The 15,675-nt window shown below is 35.7% G+C and overlaps 2 protein-coding genes across 5 annotated transcripts; one reads left to right on the top strand and one right to left on the bottom strand.

Annotated features, from left to right (window-relative positions):
• Nucleotides 1-182: 182 nt before the first annotated feature.
• On the bottom strand, nucleotides 183-8,694 carry tbcela (tubulin folding cofactor E-like a). 4 transcript variants are annotated; one of them, XM_026282422.1, is made up of 9 exons: nucleotides 8,333-8,694; nucleotides 7,258-7,442; nucleotides 6,900-7,072; nucleotides 6,614-6,753; nucleotides 5,944-6,125; nucleotides 5,556-5,812; nucleotides 5,290-5,416; nucleotides 5,047-5,163; nucleotides 183-3,589 (listed from the first exon to the last, which is right to left on the bottom strand). In XM_026282422.1, exons 3-9 carry the CDS (start codon nucleotides 7,039-7,041, stop codon nucleotides 3,271-3,273), a joined length of 1,284 nt encoding a protein of 427 aa, XP_026138207.1. In that variant the 5' UTR covers nucleotides 7,042-7,072; nucleotides 7,258-7,442; nucleotides 8,333-8,694; the 3' UTR covers nucleotides 183-3,270. The 4 variants fall into 4 exon arrangements, with proteins under 4 accessions (XP_026138207.1, XP_026138209.1, XP_026138211.1 ...); XM_026282424.1 differs by having other exon boundaries at nucleotides 8,469-8,694; XM_026282426.1 differs by having other exon boundaries at nucleotides 8,485-8,694.
• Nucleotides 8,695-11,126: 2,432 nt separating this feature from the next.
• On the top strand, nucleotides 11,127-13,520 carry LOC113115127 (chemokine-like factor). Its single transcript, XM_026282421.1, has 4 exons — nucleotides 11,127-11,282; nucleotides 11,529-11,684; nucleotides 11,834-11,929; nucleotides 12,077-13,520. Exons 1-4 carry the CDS (start codon nucleotides 11,196-11,198, stop codon nucleotides 12,188-12,190), a joined length of 453 nt encoding a protein of 150 aa, XP_026138206.1. The 5' UTR covers nucleotides 11,127-11,195; the 3' UTR covers nucleotides 12,191-13,520.
• The last annotated feature ends 2,155 nt before the right edge of the window (nucleotides 13,521-15,675 follow it).

Genomic DNA, 15,675 nt, shown 5'->3' with positions numbered 1-15,675 from the left:
TAACACAAATAAAATAAAATATAATTATATGAAAAAAAACAATACTAATATTACTTCAAGTAAAAAAATAAGGCTAATATATATTTAGAATTTATAAAATATATAATAATAATAATAAAATGTTTAAAACTAAATGTTATTTCAAAATATCAATAAATAATGTAATACACAAACTACTATAATGACAGCCAGTAAAATACAAGTTTATTTTTGCTTAGCCTTTGACACACTTCCAACTTTCAAACATAGATACATTATTGTGCACATACGCTGGCAAATCAATGGTATAAAACAGTCAAATCTGATTTTAAAATGGTAACACGTTAATGGAGTGACTGTGTGCAACTCAACTTGAAATATGTAAGTGTTCATTACAATAACAGGCCTAATGCATCCATTAGATAAATTATTCTCTGGAATTCTCCTCCCTTTGATGCTTAACAGCCTTTTACACACCCTTTACAAAATTAACTTTAACTGAAGATTAAGAACTGCAAATGTACAACAGATAATGCTAACTGAGAAACAATTCAACACATAATATCCTAACAAAAACAGCAAAATAAATATTAAATGTACAATCTGGATACAAAAAGAATAGTGTACTGTGAGTCACAATTATTGAAAAATGTCTGGTAAATAAATGTCGAGTGGTATAGTGGTAAATTTAACTTTCATCTTCACACTTCATATGCGCCAGTCACAGTTTAAGTGGCATTACCTTCAAGGATCGTAAAATTGGAATATCAATAATGCATACATATAGGTAAAAATAATAATAATTATGCAAATGTGAAAAACCTAAAAGGGAAATCTCTAGAGAGAGAGAGAGAGAAACAGTTCTTCATTTTGCTTTAATGTTTGATTAGGGGTCGCAGATAAAAGCAGAAAGAGAAAGGCATAGAGGATGCTAGAATCTTCATCTTTATCAACTTTCTTTCTCCAACCTAACAACATTTTTTTAAATCTGCAAGCTGATTTTAACATTTCATGTTCCACTTCAGTTTAAGTTATACTCATATAAGTCATAATTAAATCTCTACTCATTTCACGGTTTGGTTATACAATGATGTGAAAACTGACTCCAAATTCTGAATGACAACTTAATTCAAAATCACGTCTTACTGACTAGAATGTTTAATGAGAAATGCTTCTAGCCTTCAACATTTTCACATAATTTCATACACTTTTATATATCAGTACATAAGAGAAAAGCTCATCTAACCTAAGCATTTGCGAGTGTCAGTGTAATGTGGCACACTGACAGTGATGCTGAAAGTATCTCAGTGCTTTTACTTTCAGTCCATCCTTCAAATCATGCTATCATGTTATATATGAAATAAAAAATACAACAAACTAGGTTTTCACCAGTTTCAGTCACTAAACATTCATTCTGTAGAATGAACTTTCTGAATTTCAACACACATTTTAGTCAAGCTGCAGTATCTTTAAAATGATAAACAAAATAAAACATTTCTGTGTTTTTAAAAAGATAAAATAAAAAAAATTAAAAACACACAAATGAAACCGTTGATAACTTACATTCCAAATCTGTATGATTTTTCTTTCTTCTGTGGAACACAAAAGATGTTCTGAAGAATGTTGGCTTCCCTTTTGGTATGGAAAAAATACCATCAAAAAACATTTTCTTTTATGCCCCCTAGATTAAATAAAGTCATAAAGGTTTGGATCAACATGAGGAAATTGTAAATGAACGGATTTGGAGAAATTTTGCATTACATGACTTGGTCACCAACAGATCCTTTGCAGTGAATGGGTGCCATTATAATGAGTGTCCAAACAGCTGATAAAAACATCACAATGATCCATATGACTCAACTTGTCGATCCCCTGTTGTATTCTCACATTGAAATCCACTGATAAGGTTTAGAACTGTTTTGGACTATTTCACTTAGAAATAGTGCTTGAAAAGTAATCTCGTCTGAATCAGGAAAGAAATATGCACATCTCTTTTGATTTAGATGAGAGGACTTTTTCACTGGAGAAAGCAATTTCACCTTGACAAATTTTTTTCTTAGAAACATGCAGCTTTTAACTTCACAAGACATTCATTAATGGACTGGACTCATGTGAATTACTTGTGGATTATTGTGATGATTTTATGAGCTGTTTGGACTCTCATTCTGACGGCACCCATTCACTGCAGAGGATCCGTTGGCGAGCAAATGATGTAATGATAAATCTCTTCCAATGGCCAAAAAAACTCATCTTTATCTTAGATGGCCTGAGGGTGAGAACATTTTGAGTATTCTTTTAAATTAACATATGAGCCAAATTTCCTGCTTATGTTTTTCTGGCCAGATAGAGTCATTCACATTGATTGGTTTGCTATCGATTTGTTTTGTTTCATTTTTAATAAATAACACCAATCAGTAACTCAATAATAAATACTGTGAATAAATATATTATAATACATATGTAATCTTTGGTGGACTGATGATTTGCCACTTATTATTCTGCGAGTAAAAGAAAATAAACACACTCCATAATATGGATGCAAATGAAATGAAGATAAGCACTTTTCTCAGCATATGCTTTGTATTGGAGGTACAAGTTTAAGTGCCCACTTCCAATGCGTCAGAGAAAGTACTAAAATACATATTCTGAGGGATCAAAACAGAAAGATACCACATAAAATAGCAAATGCAGGCGACTCCGCAATTTCCTTCTGGATTTTTCAATAGGATAATCAAATCGAACTGGACATTTAAAAACATTTGTGAATAAGATGTTTTGCAAATCTTTCCTCATGTGAATTTAGCACTGCCCATATAATATATAAGGCCCGAGAGTCTTTTGCATGTAAATAACGGCTGACAGCATACAACACACATCAGCAGGCAATGGATATCCATGATTTCTTCTTTAAGACATCAGTGCAGTGCAACATTTTTTTTCAGCTATGGGTGATTGTCTTAAAATCTGTAATAAGCACATCCTGGGCTGCCATAGCCCTCTGCTGTGCTTTATATTTGAAGAAACAGGCATTTCAAAATACATGGGTGCTAGTGAAGTCTGAAGACAAAAAGCAAACCTTTAATAACAGCAACAAAACCAAAGGTGCACACGGTGTTTCTTATGACCGTGTAGAGATGTGACAGATTATTTGCCGAACTAAAGCCCCTGCAAATCCTAGAGGTTTTTCCCTGAAAGACAGTCCCATTCACTCTGTGGAGCTTAGATGGCGCTAATTCAAATTGGATTTGGTTATTTAAATATAGCTTTTTTTGTGATCCTGAAAAAAGACGGTTATTTTGTTTTGGGAACTACCAGGATCTCATCCCCATCTTGAATGCTGTAAGAGTGCAAGGCCCGTGCGTTGTACTTCAACTCGTCAGGGCCAAAGGCAGAACTCTTGTCGATGTAGTACAGACGCATGTTGCTGGTGGGGAGCTGCACAACAGTCCTCAGCTGCTTCTTCAGCCCTGCGACCGTCTGGTCCAAACGGATACTCACCTGCTCCACTTTTTCTTCATAGCGTACCTCCACTTTGGCATGGAAACGTGGTCTCAGGTCGATCTCAGCCAGAGGAGCCAGTTTCCCATATTTGGTCACCAAGCAGTGATATCTCCAAAGCGAAATGTAAATTTTAAATGAAATTCAGCCTTTCACTATATGGGTAAACCAAAAATGCTACTTAAAAAGTCAAAATACTGTAAAGCAAGCACTTTTAGCTACACTGCAAAAAAGCTGTCTTTGGAACAATTTTCACTGAGAAATTACTAGTAAATTTTACAAATAACTACAAGTAGCACATTGAAGTAAATGTGATTTTTTTTAAGACTGTAATAGTATGTACTTGTAAAACATAATTGAAAAAAATATTTGTTTTATTCAGACCTTTTTTTTTTTTTTTTTTTACAGTGTATGCAAAAATATTTTGTTCTGAAATGTATACATACAACATTTTAAGTGTAAAAAAAGGTTTCTGTTGCATTCTCAGCACTGCCACTTGCGGTTTAGCATGAACTGTCTTCTAAAGACAAATCTCTCTTTCAGGTGAATTTAAAGGTTAGAGAAAATGTTTACTTTCACTTCTAGCAACTTAGAGGGATAATATTTTTAAATCAAGCTTATAATTATTTATAATAGGAAGAATAATTACATTAAATTATAATTATTTAATAAACAATACATTTTATTTAATATGCTTATAGTGTGTTTCTGGTGTTAATAATACTTCTTACAAAATTGACATATGTGTTATATATATATATATATATATATATATATATATATATATATATATATATATATATATATATATACATACATAGTAAAAAAAAGTCAGCTGCATTGAAATAAAGCAAAATCCTATAACATAAAAAACATACTATTTGATTGTAAATACAGAATGTTTCCGAACCATGTTTATGCTGAATGTTGGACAGTTGGACAGACCACAAGATAATGGAATGAAATGTATGGATCTCAAGGAAACAACCACAGGCATCAGTCTGTATGAGTACACAGACCAAAAGTTTAAAGAACAGCGCTGCCTGATACGGTGTCTACACCAGATGCAACAGTTGTTGACCATCGTTTAAACAGCTAAAATCTTTCTACACTTGACACAACCAAGATACTGCAAATCAATTTGTCCTTTGTCTATGTGTGTTAGAATAAGAGCAGGTGCTTCAAGTATGTCATAAATAGACTGGGGCACCAGTTCACTGTTGGTGATTTGTCAGTTGGTGACTGCATCAAGTATACACTATTGTGGTTAGTTACATTCTTTGCATCTGGTGTAGACAAGGTGTGAGTCCAAGAGCTATTCAATAAGGTTCTAAATAGTCTACACCAGTGTTTCCCAATCCTGGTCTTAGAGAACCCCCAACACTGCACAGTTTAGATGTCTCCTTAATCTAACAAACCTGATTCAATTCATCAGCTCATTAGCAAAGACTCCAAGGCATCAAACATGTGTCAGAAAAGACATACATCAATAACATGCAGTGTTGGGGGTTCTCCAAGACCAGGGTTAGGAACCAGTGGTCTATACTACAGTGTTCATGCATAAGATACCTGTGGGGCAGCGCTTCCTCTGAATGATCCAAGTGATAACGGATGAAGAATCTCTCAGCGTCTTCTCTCTCGCCATCCGTCACGACACTCCCATTCAGGGAGGTCACTGATGGCAGTCTGCAGGCAAGAGCAATGACATCTTCTCATCAACATTTCTACAACATTACTATCAGTTTCTAATGAAAATTCTGCCATTATTTACTCTGTCGTAACATTCATCCCTGAAAGATGCATTGGACTTACTGGGCTATCATTAGACTGCGACGCTCCATGCTTGTGTAAGCTTGCAGTAGAGGAATGCCTTGCAACCTCACTTCTTCTAGTTTGGGCAGACAGTTTAGCTTCTCAATGTCCTCCCATCGATTAAGTCCTATCTCACAAAAAAAAAAAAAAGTTTTTATAGGATTTATGTAATTACACTGTACTAAAATAGTAATAAATAGAGAATTACACACATACTATGATTATTTACACGCATTTCCCAGCAACTGTCACTAAAACAATGATACCTGAGTTATGCAGATTGATGCTTCGAAGGTTAGGGAAGAGCCTCTGAAGGATTTCTACCGAGTCTTGGATGGAGCTCAGGTTGTTGTTGGCCATAACCAGAGTGTCGAGTGCAGGAAACATGGAGCCAAATTTTCGTACTTCACTCCACTCCTGGAGGTTGTTATCTGTGATGTGAAGCAGACGCAGTGTGGGGCAGGGCATGGCGGCCGGTGTCACAGTGGTGTACTCATTAAGGCACAGGAACAGCTCCTCTAGTCTGGACAAAACAGATCAATATTAGTGGTCATACCAGAGACACCTTCATAAAATCTACTGGTTCACTTTAAAGCAAGAAAAGAGCTGGTCAGTCTGGGCATATATTTTCTCAAAACAACAAAAACGACTCACTCAGGCATCTCTTGTGTGAATGTGTGCACCGTTTCCCAGGACACCTGCGTATTGTTAAGAACGAGGCGGCGGATGCTAGAAAAGGCCTTTGTGCAGTCCGGCTCCAAGACTGCATCACTCAGCTGATTAGAGCTGAGGTTCAAGAACTCCAGGTTCGGGATGTTAGAAACAATCTTGCCGATCTAGAACAGATCGAAGGGTTAAAAGACACATTTTAGGGACATAAAAATGTAGAATATTCAAACACACACACACATTTATGAATAGAATGTAAAATGAAACTTCTATAACATTATGAATGCCATTAGTCACTTTTGATCAGTTTAATGTGTCCTTGCTGAATAAAGGTAAATTAGTTTATCTTTAAAAAAATCTTACTGACCCCAAATCTTTAAACAGTAGTGTATGTTTATTTATTAATAGTACTGTATATTTACAGATCATAAAATCAGTCATTTCAGTCAGTTTCTCAAATAAAGGAATTTTTTGGCACTTTTTCTGGATTTTTATTTGGAGCTTGACAACTTCTTCACTTTGAATAGCTGTTTTACAACATAAGGTTGTTTAGCAATTCTTTAAAAATGTCTCCTTTTGTGTTCCAGAAAAAAATATAACAGCATATGAAATTGGCTGAAAATGAAAGTGTGGATCCTCAGACCAACTAACTCACCTCATGCCAGTCTTGGAGCTTGTTATGAGACAGATCAAGTTCAACAACATGAGTACAGAAGGCAGCGATTTCTCCCTCTTCTCCTGCATGACTGATTCCACAGCCATTCAAAACCAGAACACTGGGCAGGTTCAGACGGTCTGCAGGCAGAATGACCACATTACTAATGGACCACAAAACGCAATAACAGCTTACAGCTGCTGAAGGAAAAACTAAAATCACCTTACATGACTTGTTAAACTAAAGGAACCTTACATGACTTGTTTTTAACTAACCCAAGCCTCACCTTTCATAGGTGATCCCTGATGTACAGACGGCACAACCACGACACCCAGGCCAGGACCCCGACGGCAAGGGAAGTTTTCCGGGCTGTACTTCTCACAGATCGCCTGCATAAAACTCCGGCCTTCTGTCTCAGAAGCTTCCATTGCACCGGTTAACACTGTGCACCTTATGCAACTGTAGATACACAGTTGACAAAACGTTTATAGAGACAAAGTGTGTCATTAAACTATATCAGGGTCATTACAATCGGCCATGAAAAATCATGATCGTGCAAAAATTATCCACTAATGAATAAGCATATCAAATATGTTTTTCCTAGATTAACCAATATGAAAAGCAAGAATACTAATGGCTCTCACCTGCTGTGCAATTTGTCTTCACAGGTCCAAAGTCACAGCTGTGCCATAAAATAACATTTACTTTTACTACTAAAGTTATTTGTCCTTTGAGTGTCAGGGTTCAAAGGAAAGAAGTGGCTGCAAACCAGCAAAGAGACTGGGCTCTGCGCAGTGGCCTCACGGTACTTCTCAGAGATAACGGCGCTCTGAAGAAAGAAGACACCACAAGGACAGATGACCAATTCACCTTCAGCTGTAACTACTCTAATCTGCCTCAACAAAGCCAACACACTCAATATGCATATGAAAAACATTAATGATGTTACAATTCAGAGCAGGTTTACAGGCTCCTAAGGGAAACATTGAAAAGAGACCAACAGCATGTAATCACTCTTTCGACAGCTGTGTATATAACAGTACTAAAAGAACAATAGCTTACTTGTTACACAAAAAGTTGCCAAGACAATACACTGCCTAAAGCAGTTTCATTGAAGTCTAGCGTTTTGAGTATCAACTGATGTCTTTACATTTGACAACATGTTGCACATTTAATGCAGATTAACAAATACCTATTACATAAAAATAATGTCAAATAGTAGCTGTAGAGTATGGCTGAAATTAAAGAATAAAATCTATGAAACAATTATTTTAGTTGTGTTTAATTATACAGCCAGTTGCAATAAATGAGTTGATATTTTGTAATTTACAGAATATTTGTTTATATCTTAGCATACAGAAATAACTTTCAAAGAGACCATCCTTGCCCTACAAAGCTAGCACACATATACACAATTAGTTTTTTATGGTTTACAGTGACTCCATATTCACAATGTTTTTATACTGTACAGACTGCATTTTCTATCGCCCTGCACCAACCCTACCCCTCACAGAAAACTTTGTGCATTTTAACATTTTCAAAATAAATAAATCATTTTTTAAGCCTTTTGAATTACGAGGACACCGGAAGTGTCCTCATAAATCACCCTTACATTGCAATACCCATGTCATACCCATGCCATTAAACAAATGTATGTCTTCATAAACATGTACACACACGCAAACAATAAAGGTTAGTGATTTTATAATATAACGTTACCAGGACATGCTAAATCAGTGTCAGGTAAATTCTGTTGAGCTACTGTACGAGGATATGTAACGTTATATTAAAGCTGACAGCACCAGTCACCAAAACAGACGACGCGAAACGAGAATGCATCTTTGTAAGTCAACACCTGAGAAGGATCATACTTCAGCTAATATTTAGCTAGCTTGAGCCGAGAACATCCCTCCATCATCAGAAGGTGTCTTACACTGAATGAGCTTCGAGACAGGACGCTGTAATCAAAACCAACTCCCAACCGTTAGTTTAACCACGTCATGTCATTTGTCAAGACTCTCCAAACTGCTCCGCGTCACTCTTGTTATTGTTGATAAATCTGTCACGGAAGTGGCGTCACTCCAGCTGGGTGCTCTTGATTGGCCCGTTCAGTTGTGCTCTACGTCTGAGCGCCCTCGCTGGCGGAGCAGAGAATAACAAGCATTTAATAAAAGGCATTTTTTTTCTCAATTTTAAATACATTTATAGATCGAGTAGTTTCCATGTTTTTTTATGTATTCATTATTTTATATTTTATTTACACCATGAACTAATAATGCAAAAGATGATCAGAAAAGATGAGTCAGTGCAGAGGGTCACTCGTGACTGACCGAGGAGGAGTTAGTTAAGCATCACTGATCATGCCAGAACCTTATACAGTCTATGGGCAGAACATTCTAGTAAGGTACAGAAATATCTTTGATTTCAGACCAAATATCACAAACCGTAGTGCTGATTCTGATCGCTTAATACTTCCCTCTAGTGGTGGAAAAACATCTCATAGCACTTTCGATTATCCATTTCTTTGGTCTTTTATTTTTTGCTCGCTTATGTTTTTGTTGTTGTTGTTGCTGTTTTTTGAGCAAGGTGCCAGTGTTAGGGGAGTCAAAAGATAATTACGTCATAATTAGGGTTGCCAAATAAATTCAGAAATAGAAAATAAGGGACATTTGTGATATTTTATCTTTTAATCTTTAAGAAAATAGTGTTTATTCTTTAAGAAAATAAGGGATCTAAATATTTGCACTGTACCGCAATGTAGGCTATGTCTGCAAGCAAGTATAAAGAAATAATCACAATTGTTTATTTAACCTATTTATGAACAGCTATTCCTAAAAAAAAAATAATAATTAGCCGGAGTAAATTGTACCAATATAAAATTGTGGCTTCACAAGTGTATTATTTAGGAGGTGAACTGCAAATTACAAAATGGCATGAGATTTAAAATGTAACAACTTAAGGTCGATGAAACGTCAGTCAATAAAACATTTTAAACAATGGCACTTAAAGTTTTTAACTAAAATATTACAACAATAGCCTTTGAATGAATGAAAATGCATATTTTTCATTTAAAGAAAACATGGAGGGTTGTTTTGGTGCTTGGATTTGTACAACCATAATAATCAATGCAAAAAATAATCGATTTCCTGACTTTCTGGTTGTTGGGCTCATGATCAATAAGTTTTTTTTTTATTTTTTATGATCAAGAAGTTGTTTGCATACAGTCGGCATCTAGTCATAGTTAGGGGCGTGGCGATTTCACAATTCAGTATAAACACATGGGAGTATAGCCTAATGGTACACAACTTTAAAAGTATCATGTTTTAATTAATTTGTTAAATTTCAATTTTTAATGTAGCCTATGTGTACGTTAAAAGTACCATTATGGCAGTGAGAACTAAATTAAGATTAATGTTTTGGCATATGATATGTTTATTTACCAATCAGATAAGAGTAAATGGAGAGTCAGCGAGAGCCTCACTGAGAGAATCTTGCAGAAAAAAAAGAAAGACGGAGCTGTACATATCGGTTTATTTCGGGAACTTTTTGACCCACATGCACAGCATGTCATTTATACATTTGCTACAGTAAGTGCCTCTGCACCAACGTTACGTTAACATCTCACGTCACAAGAAAATCACCAACCTTTGAACGTGTCAGTCATAGGGCCCTATGAAAGCTTTTACTGTCTTTTTTTTATGAAATCTGTTTTATTTTTTTACAAAATTCCATTTTATTTTTTTCTAAATTTCGTTTTTTTCCGTTTAAATTTTTCTAGATTACAATTTTTCCTGTTTTATTTTTTATCAACTGCTTTTTAATGGCTACATTTAATTGTATTAATCAAAAAGCATGTCTAATTAATTAATTAACACTTATAAATTTTTACAATAATTTATTAAAGGTTAACAAAAATTACATGTTTAGGGACCTATGAAATGTTTTATCTTTTCTTCACCATATGTTTTATTCTTAACTAATTCTGTGTTTGAGCATGCCTAATTATTATAATATGTTCGAGTCCGAGTCAATACCGAGTCATAATGCACACGAGTCCATGACAAGCCCAAGACCATTAAAATACAGTCTCGAGAGTCGAGACCGAGTTCCAGACCGAGTCTGAGTCTCAAGTACTCAACACTGGATCCAACCTCCAAATGACAAAACTAATTTGAATGAACAAATTAATAAAATATTGTGTGATCTATAAATGAAAGAGTTAAAACAATGCAATAAGTTTTATTTTGATTGGCATGACTTCAATAAGTAGCCTATATAGATCTCATTGGCATAATCACAGTGCTCTCCAGATCATAGACCAGCTATTGTACAATACATAGCTATGCTAAATACAGTACTGTTTATCACTTTATGATTTGCACTTTACAAAATTGCCAGTGCATGCAGAAATATTACCCGCAGATTCTTGAATTAGACTGAATTAGATTGCCTGCTAAAACAGTTCACATAAAAAAGAAGGTATTTAGTCATTTCCTGAGACTAAGAGTAAACTCTCACTCAGGAAGTAATGTGCCAAGTTTGACAATCTGTTTTATGAGAACTACTCATCGACATAAAACATATGCTCAGAGATCATATTAATGCCAAAATGGAAGTTGATTTGGCCTTTTTGAAGTCCGCAAAAGGTCTACTGAAAATGTCAGAAATGGTGAGACATCTTTACAAATTTAACATGATTGTTTTCATATTTGTGATCCTTTTTTTTGGAACGAAAAAATGCTCAACTAATCGCAATCACTTACTTATTTAAATAGTTATTGCATAGGCTTGATACATTCTTAAAAAGGGAACAATGTAGGCCTGTTAACTAAAATCGCATTACACTTTACATTTCAGTCAAGTAACATCTAGTCATCTTACCATAAGTCCTTAAATACACTTTTTTCATTTTCAGGTATGTGTCTTTGTGGCTTTTGTGCGTTATGCAGTGGCATCTAGGCCGCCCTACATTGCAGCGACATGCATGGAATTTTTCATCACACTTGGTTTTTTTCTGCTCTACCTACTGAAACTCAACAAGATTTTCACTCTCTTCTTCTGGCCTCTTATTGTAAGAGCATAAATCTAGTGTGTTTGATTGAATGAATGCACATATTTTGCAGCATTGTTATTGCTCAGAGAACTTTGTATAACACAACCAGTGCCTGCCACTGCAGCTTTGCAAACAGAACCATTGGTAATGACCTCATGTTCTCACAGGATGTGTTCAACTCGTTCTTTGCAGCTGCACTGATGTGTATTCTTAGCCTGGTAGCAGTTTCCACATACACAGTGAAGGCCACTTTGAGCGGAGGGGTGAGAAACCGTACATCCTCCATTCATTGAACTCTCTCTTTATCTTTTTAAGCACTATGCAGACTTTAAATCATTCATAATTTTTCAAACCTATGTGAATACTCACTGTGAATGACCCAAACATTACGATGCAACATGTTTCCACAGATCGTGGGTTTTGTGGCTGCAGCCTTGTGGTCTTTGGATGGTTATATCCATTTCAAAAAAATCAAATTCAACAATCCAAGAACCAGCCCAGAGGCCCAAACAGGGTACAATTAAAGCTTTGCAGAACCAGCTGTCTCATTTTGTAAGCAGACCTATTTTGTAAAACCAAAATAAGGTTGTAAAATTATATAGGTATAATGTATTCATTATTATTATTAACAAATAGAGTTGCCACTCTTTCCTGTAAACTAAAGTCTCCAGAAATGTCTCTGGGAATGCATATTGCTTTAATACACATAAGTGTGCATGATGAAACCTATCCACAAATATTCACCACTCAAAATAAATTCCTCTAAAAATTGAGCAACATGTTGTTATTGTCTCAACGTTAAGAATGATGATGTTACAGTATGTTCTTGTTCTCAAAGTAAAAATGCACTTTGTCTGAAAGATTGTTGTTATCCAAAGTTACTGATTTGAGGTATTTGACCAAAGCATGAGAGAACCGTGCCAAAATTGTAAGCGCAGAGAAAAGAAAGATGGAGCTGTACATATCAGTTTATTTTGGTAACTTTTTGCCCCACATGCACAACATATCATTTAGACATTTGCAACAGCAAGTTTTTTCACACACACAGACTGGTTCTATGCAGTTGATCTGTTTTGCAGTTCTTTAGAATGCTTTCTGTTCACTGTTCATGCTTGCAAATCACTGTTCACATGCTTGCAGTACTTTTGATCGTATTTTAGCGACAACAACGTGCCAAAAGTGTAAGCGCAGAAAAATGGAAGTCAGAAGCATGCATATCATATTTATTTTGCTTTATCATGAAGCTGCAGTTTTACAATTCTTGATTTACACTTATGAGTGACAGTAAAATGCTACAAATCATTTTTTTCTTACGCTTGAAATGCGATTTACACCTTCACAAAGCTTATCTTGCGCATGCAAATTAAATTTACGCTTAAAGTTTTATGTACACTTCCACAACTCCTATCCTACTTTGCTAAATGTGCATTTGTGCTAAAACCTTGGCTGGTTTAGGCCTGTCATGGATAAATAATGATGACAATAAAACCACCAGTAGACAGCAGCAAGCGTCAGATAGGTTGGATAGTATGCACATTAGGACTTAGGGACCATCTGAATGGGCCTTTGAATCATTGGCTTATTTTATTAGTTCAAAAACCGATTCATTCAAGGAATGAAACATCGTGTTACAATGCACTGTTGTATAAAATGACTATGTTTGTGCTTCCGCATGTAGGCTTACTAAAATTCCGAAAATTACATTGCTTGTGCAAAGAAATTAAAAACTCATTACTGGGTATTTTTTTTTTCTTTAATTTATTGAATTATAATGTAACAGATATGCAGGTCATCGATTCATGGGTTAAATTCAGGCATATAAAATGAAACCTTTTTACACTAAATGCCTGGCCTGGCGCCAGCCTGGCTGGATTTAGATTATTTACGACAAGAAATTCCAGAGTCACCCGTGCGAGCCTCAAAGGAGAAACGAAACACATTCCACACACACACACACACACACACACACAAAACTTTTTGTATGCTCTTTATGTAAGTCCAAACCTATTCCAGATATGTATCTGGAATAGGTTTGTGTTGCATAAAATGGTTAATCCTTGTTATGCGAGGATTATATATTGCTGACTTATAAATTGTGTCTAAAATGTGAAAATGTGTCTCCTAATTTTAATGCTCTCAAATAGAATCTGATTGTAACCCTACCCCCTTTGCAGCTCTTAAAACTTTATGACCCCACTGGGAAACAGGACAGGAAGAAGCCAAGTCACTGGCATCTTCTCTCAATGCATTCTAAACTATTACCTTTTGTTTTTATGTATTCTAAATGTATTAAGTATTTCTTTTTGGTACATTAGATGTTTTCCATAATTAAAAATTGGAGTATCCACAATTTTATTGTGTGTTAATCTTTAAATGTGTGTAATACTGCATTTGAATGTAACTTCGTGTTTCTATCAGTTATATATGTACTGTTTGGTGTTTTTGGAATTGTCATGTTGTGACCCAACTATCCACCTGTATAAAAGGTGTGTAAAAATGTATTAATCTTGAATTACGAACTTGCTAGAATATCACTGCTGAGATCTGACAAGCCTAAGTTATTAGGGTGGGTGTTTCCACAGAGACAAAGGAACTTTTTCCCGCTTCAGATCGCGGACGTTCATTGGTTGTTCACGCGAACAGAGGCGTGAACCATCTCAAGCCATAAGAGCTGATCTAAGAAGGTCCGCCCTCTCTCTTACTCCTACTCCCTTCCCTCCTGCTTCGACCCTAGTCGCTCCTGCTCGTCCCTCTGTGCGTCTTGGGCCGCGCTCCTATCACCGTCCCCCTCAGCACAGGGGCTGAGAGGACAGCCATTCTCAGGGCTCCTTTGGAAGCTTTCGTTTCCGTTGTTTTTGTTTCTTTTCTTTACTAAGTTTATTCAACTATTCGCCTCTCCACACAAGGAAGATGAATTCTGAAATATTGTTTGTTGGACCTTTCAAATACCGCGCGATTCCGCAGCAGCCCCGGGCCGGAAGACAAAGAGACCACGCTCACGCCAAGCTCCAGCGCAGCTCACGCGCGTGCCGGTCTGCCGTCACACAAAGACTCTGCAAGTATCATTTTCTATGGAGATTTAAATGCTGCTTAAAGTTTGTCTATGATTTGAGTCGTTGTTGGCGTCCAAGGGTTACTGTACTTGTGAGTTTGCATGACTGAGCTCTTTCTGTGACCACGCTCTATCTCACCTCTCTTTCGTCCCTTATCTCTCATTCATTCTCTCTCTCTCTCTTTCTCTCCCTTATTTGGATTACGTTATGTCTTGTACAAAGTTTACTGTCTGTAGTGTCGTACGCGTATTTACTCTGTGTGATTTGTAGTTTGATGTATTATTAGTTCAATTATTAAAAAACCATTTATATCCATGATTGCCTTTGTCTAACACGCTCACATTACGAATTAATGAGATGCCTGATCTAGCTACAAGCTTTACTTTTAGAAACTAAATTTATCATAATGATAGGATAATGTTTTCATGGCCAGAGAATATTTTTCCTTGAATTATAATAAGTGATAACTTTATTGAAAATTGATAAGTTAATCTTACGGCCGTTTGCTGGACAAACCACTGTTTGATTTGCAGTAATTTATAGTAAGAGATATCACAATAATTGATATGAAGAATGGAATATTGACATATTAATGAGTAAATTACAGTGCCCTGTAATGAGTTATTGATGAATGCAATTGAGCTATTTTTCATAATCAATAAAATTTAGTGTAACTGTCATATGAGATATATATTAATCATATTCCTGATTAATTATTCAAATTCCCTATACAGTATATCATTTGAGTTAATTATTATGTACAACCCAGTGCGGCTACAATAAGGTTATTTTACCTGTATTCTAATAGACTTCATCCAATAGACTTCACATACAGCACAATAACATTATGTCAGGGGAATGTTTTTAAATTCTAATGAAGGAGAAATCATCCCTTTTCTGTTGTCTTCTTTTTAAAGAAATGTATGAATCGTAAGGGAGGATGGTAGTTTTACTGA

The sequence above is a fragment of the Carassius auratus genome, chromosome 15 (genome assembly GCF_003368295.1).
Source record: "Carassius auratus strain Wakin chromosome 15, ASM336829v1, whole genome shotgun sequence".
In the NCBI taxonomy this organism is placed as follows: Eukaryota; Metazoa; Chordata; class Actinopteri; order Cypriniformes; family Cyprinidae; genus Carassius; species Carassius auratus.
The sequence above is the reverse complement of the archived record's forward strand: the minus strand, read 5'-3'. Positions and strand labels throughout refer to the sequence as shown.

Excerpts from the sequence above, each read along its gene's own strand:
- tbcela (XM_026282422.1), bottom strand. The coding sequence starts at position 7,041 with ATGGAAGCTTCTGAGACAGAAGGCCGGAGTTTTATGCAGGCGATCTGT. Across the intron at positions 5,813-5,943 it reads TTCACACAAGAGATGCCTGA|ACTAGAGGAGCTGTTCCTGT; the intron begins GTGAGTCGTTTT and ends TGTTTTGTCCAG. Across the intron at positions 3,590-5,046 it reads GAGGAAGCGCTGCCCCACAG|ATATCACTGCTTGGTGACCA; the intron begins GTATCTTATGCA and ends TTCGCTTTGGAG.
- LOC113115127 (XM_026282421.1), top strand. The coding sequence starts at position 11,196 with ATGCTCAGAGATCATATTAATGCCAAAATGGAAGTTGATTTGGCCTTT. Across the intron at positions 11,283-11,528 it reads TACTGAAAATGTCAGAAATG|GTATGTGTCTTTGTGGCTTT; the intron begins GTGAGACATCTT and ends TTTCATTTTCAG. Across the intron at positions 11,685-11,833 it reads TCTTCTTCTGGCCTCTTATT|GATGTGTTCAACTCGTTCTT; the intron begins GTAAGAGCATAA and ends ATGTTCTCACAG.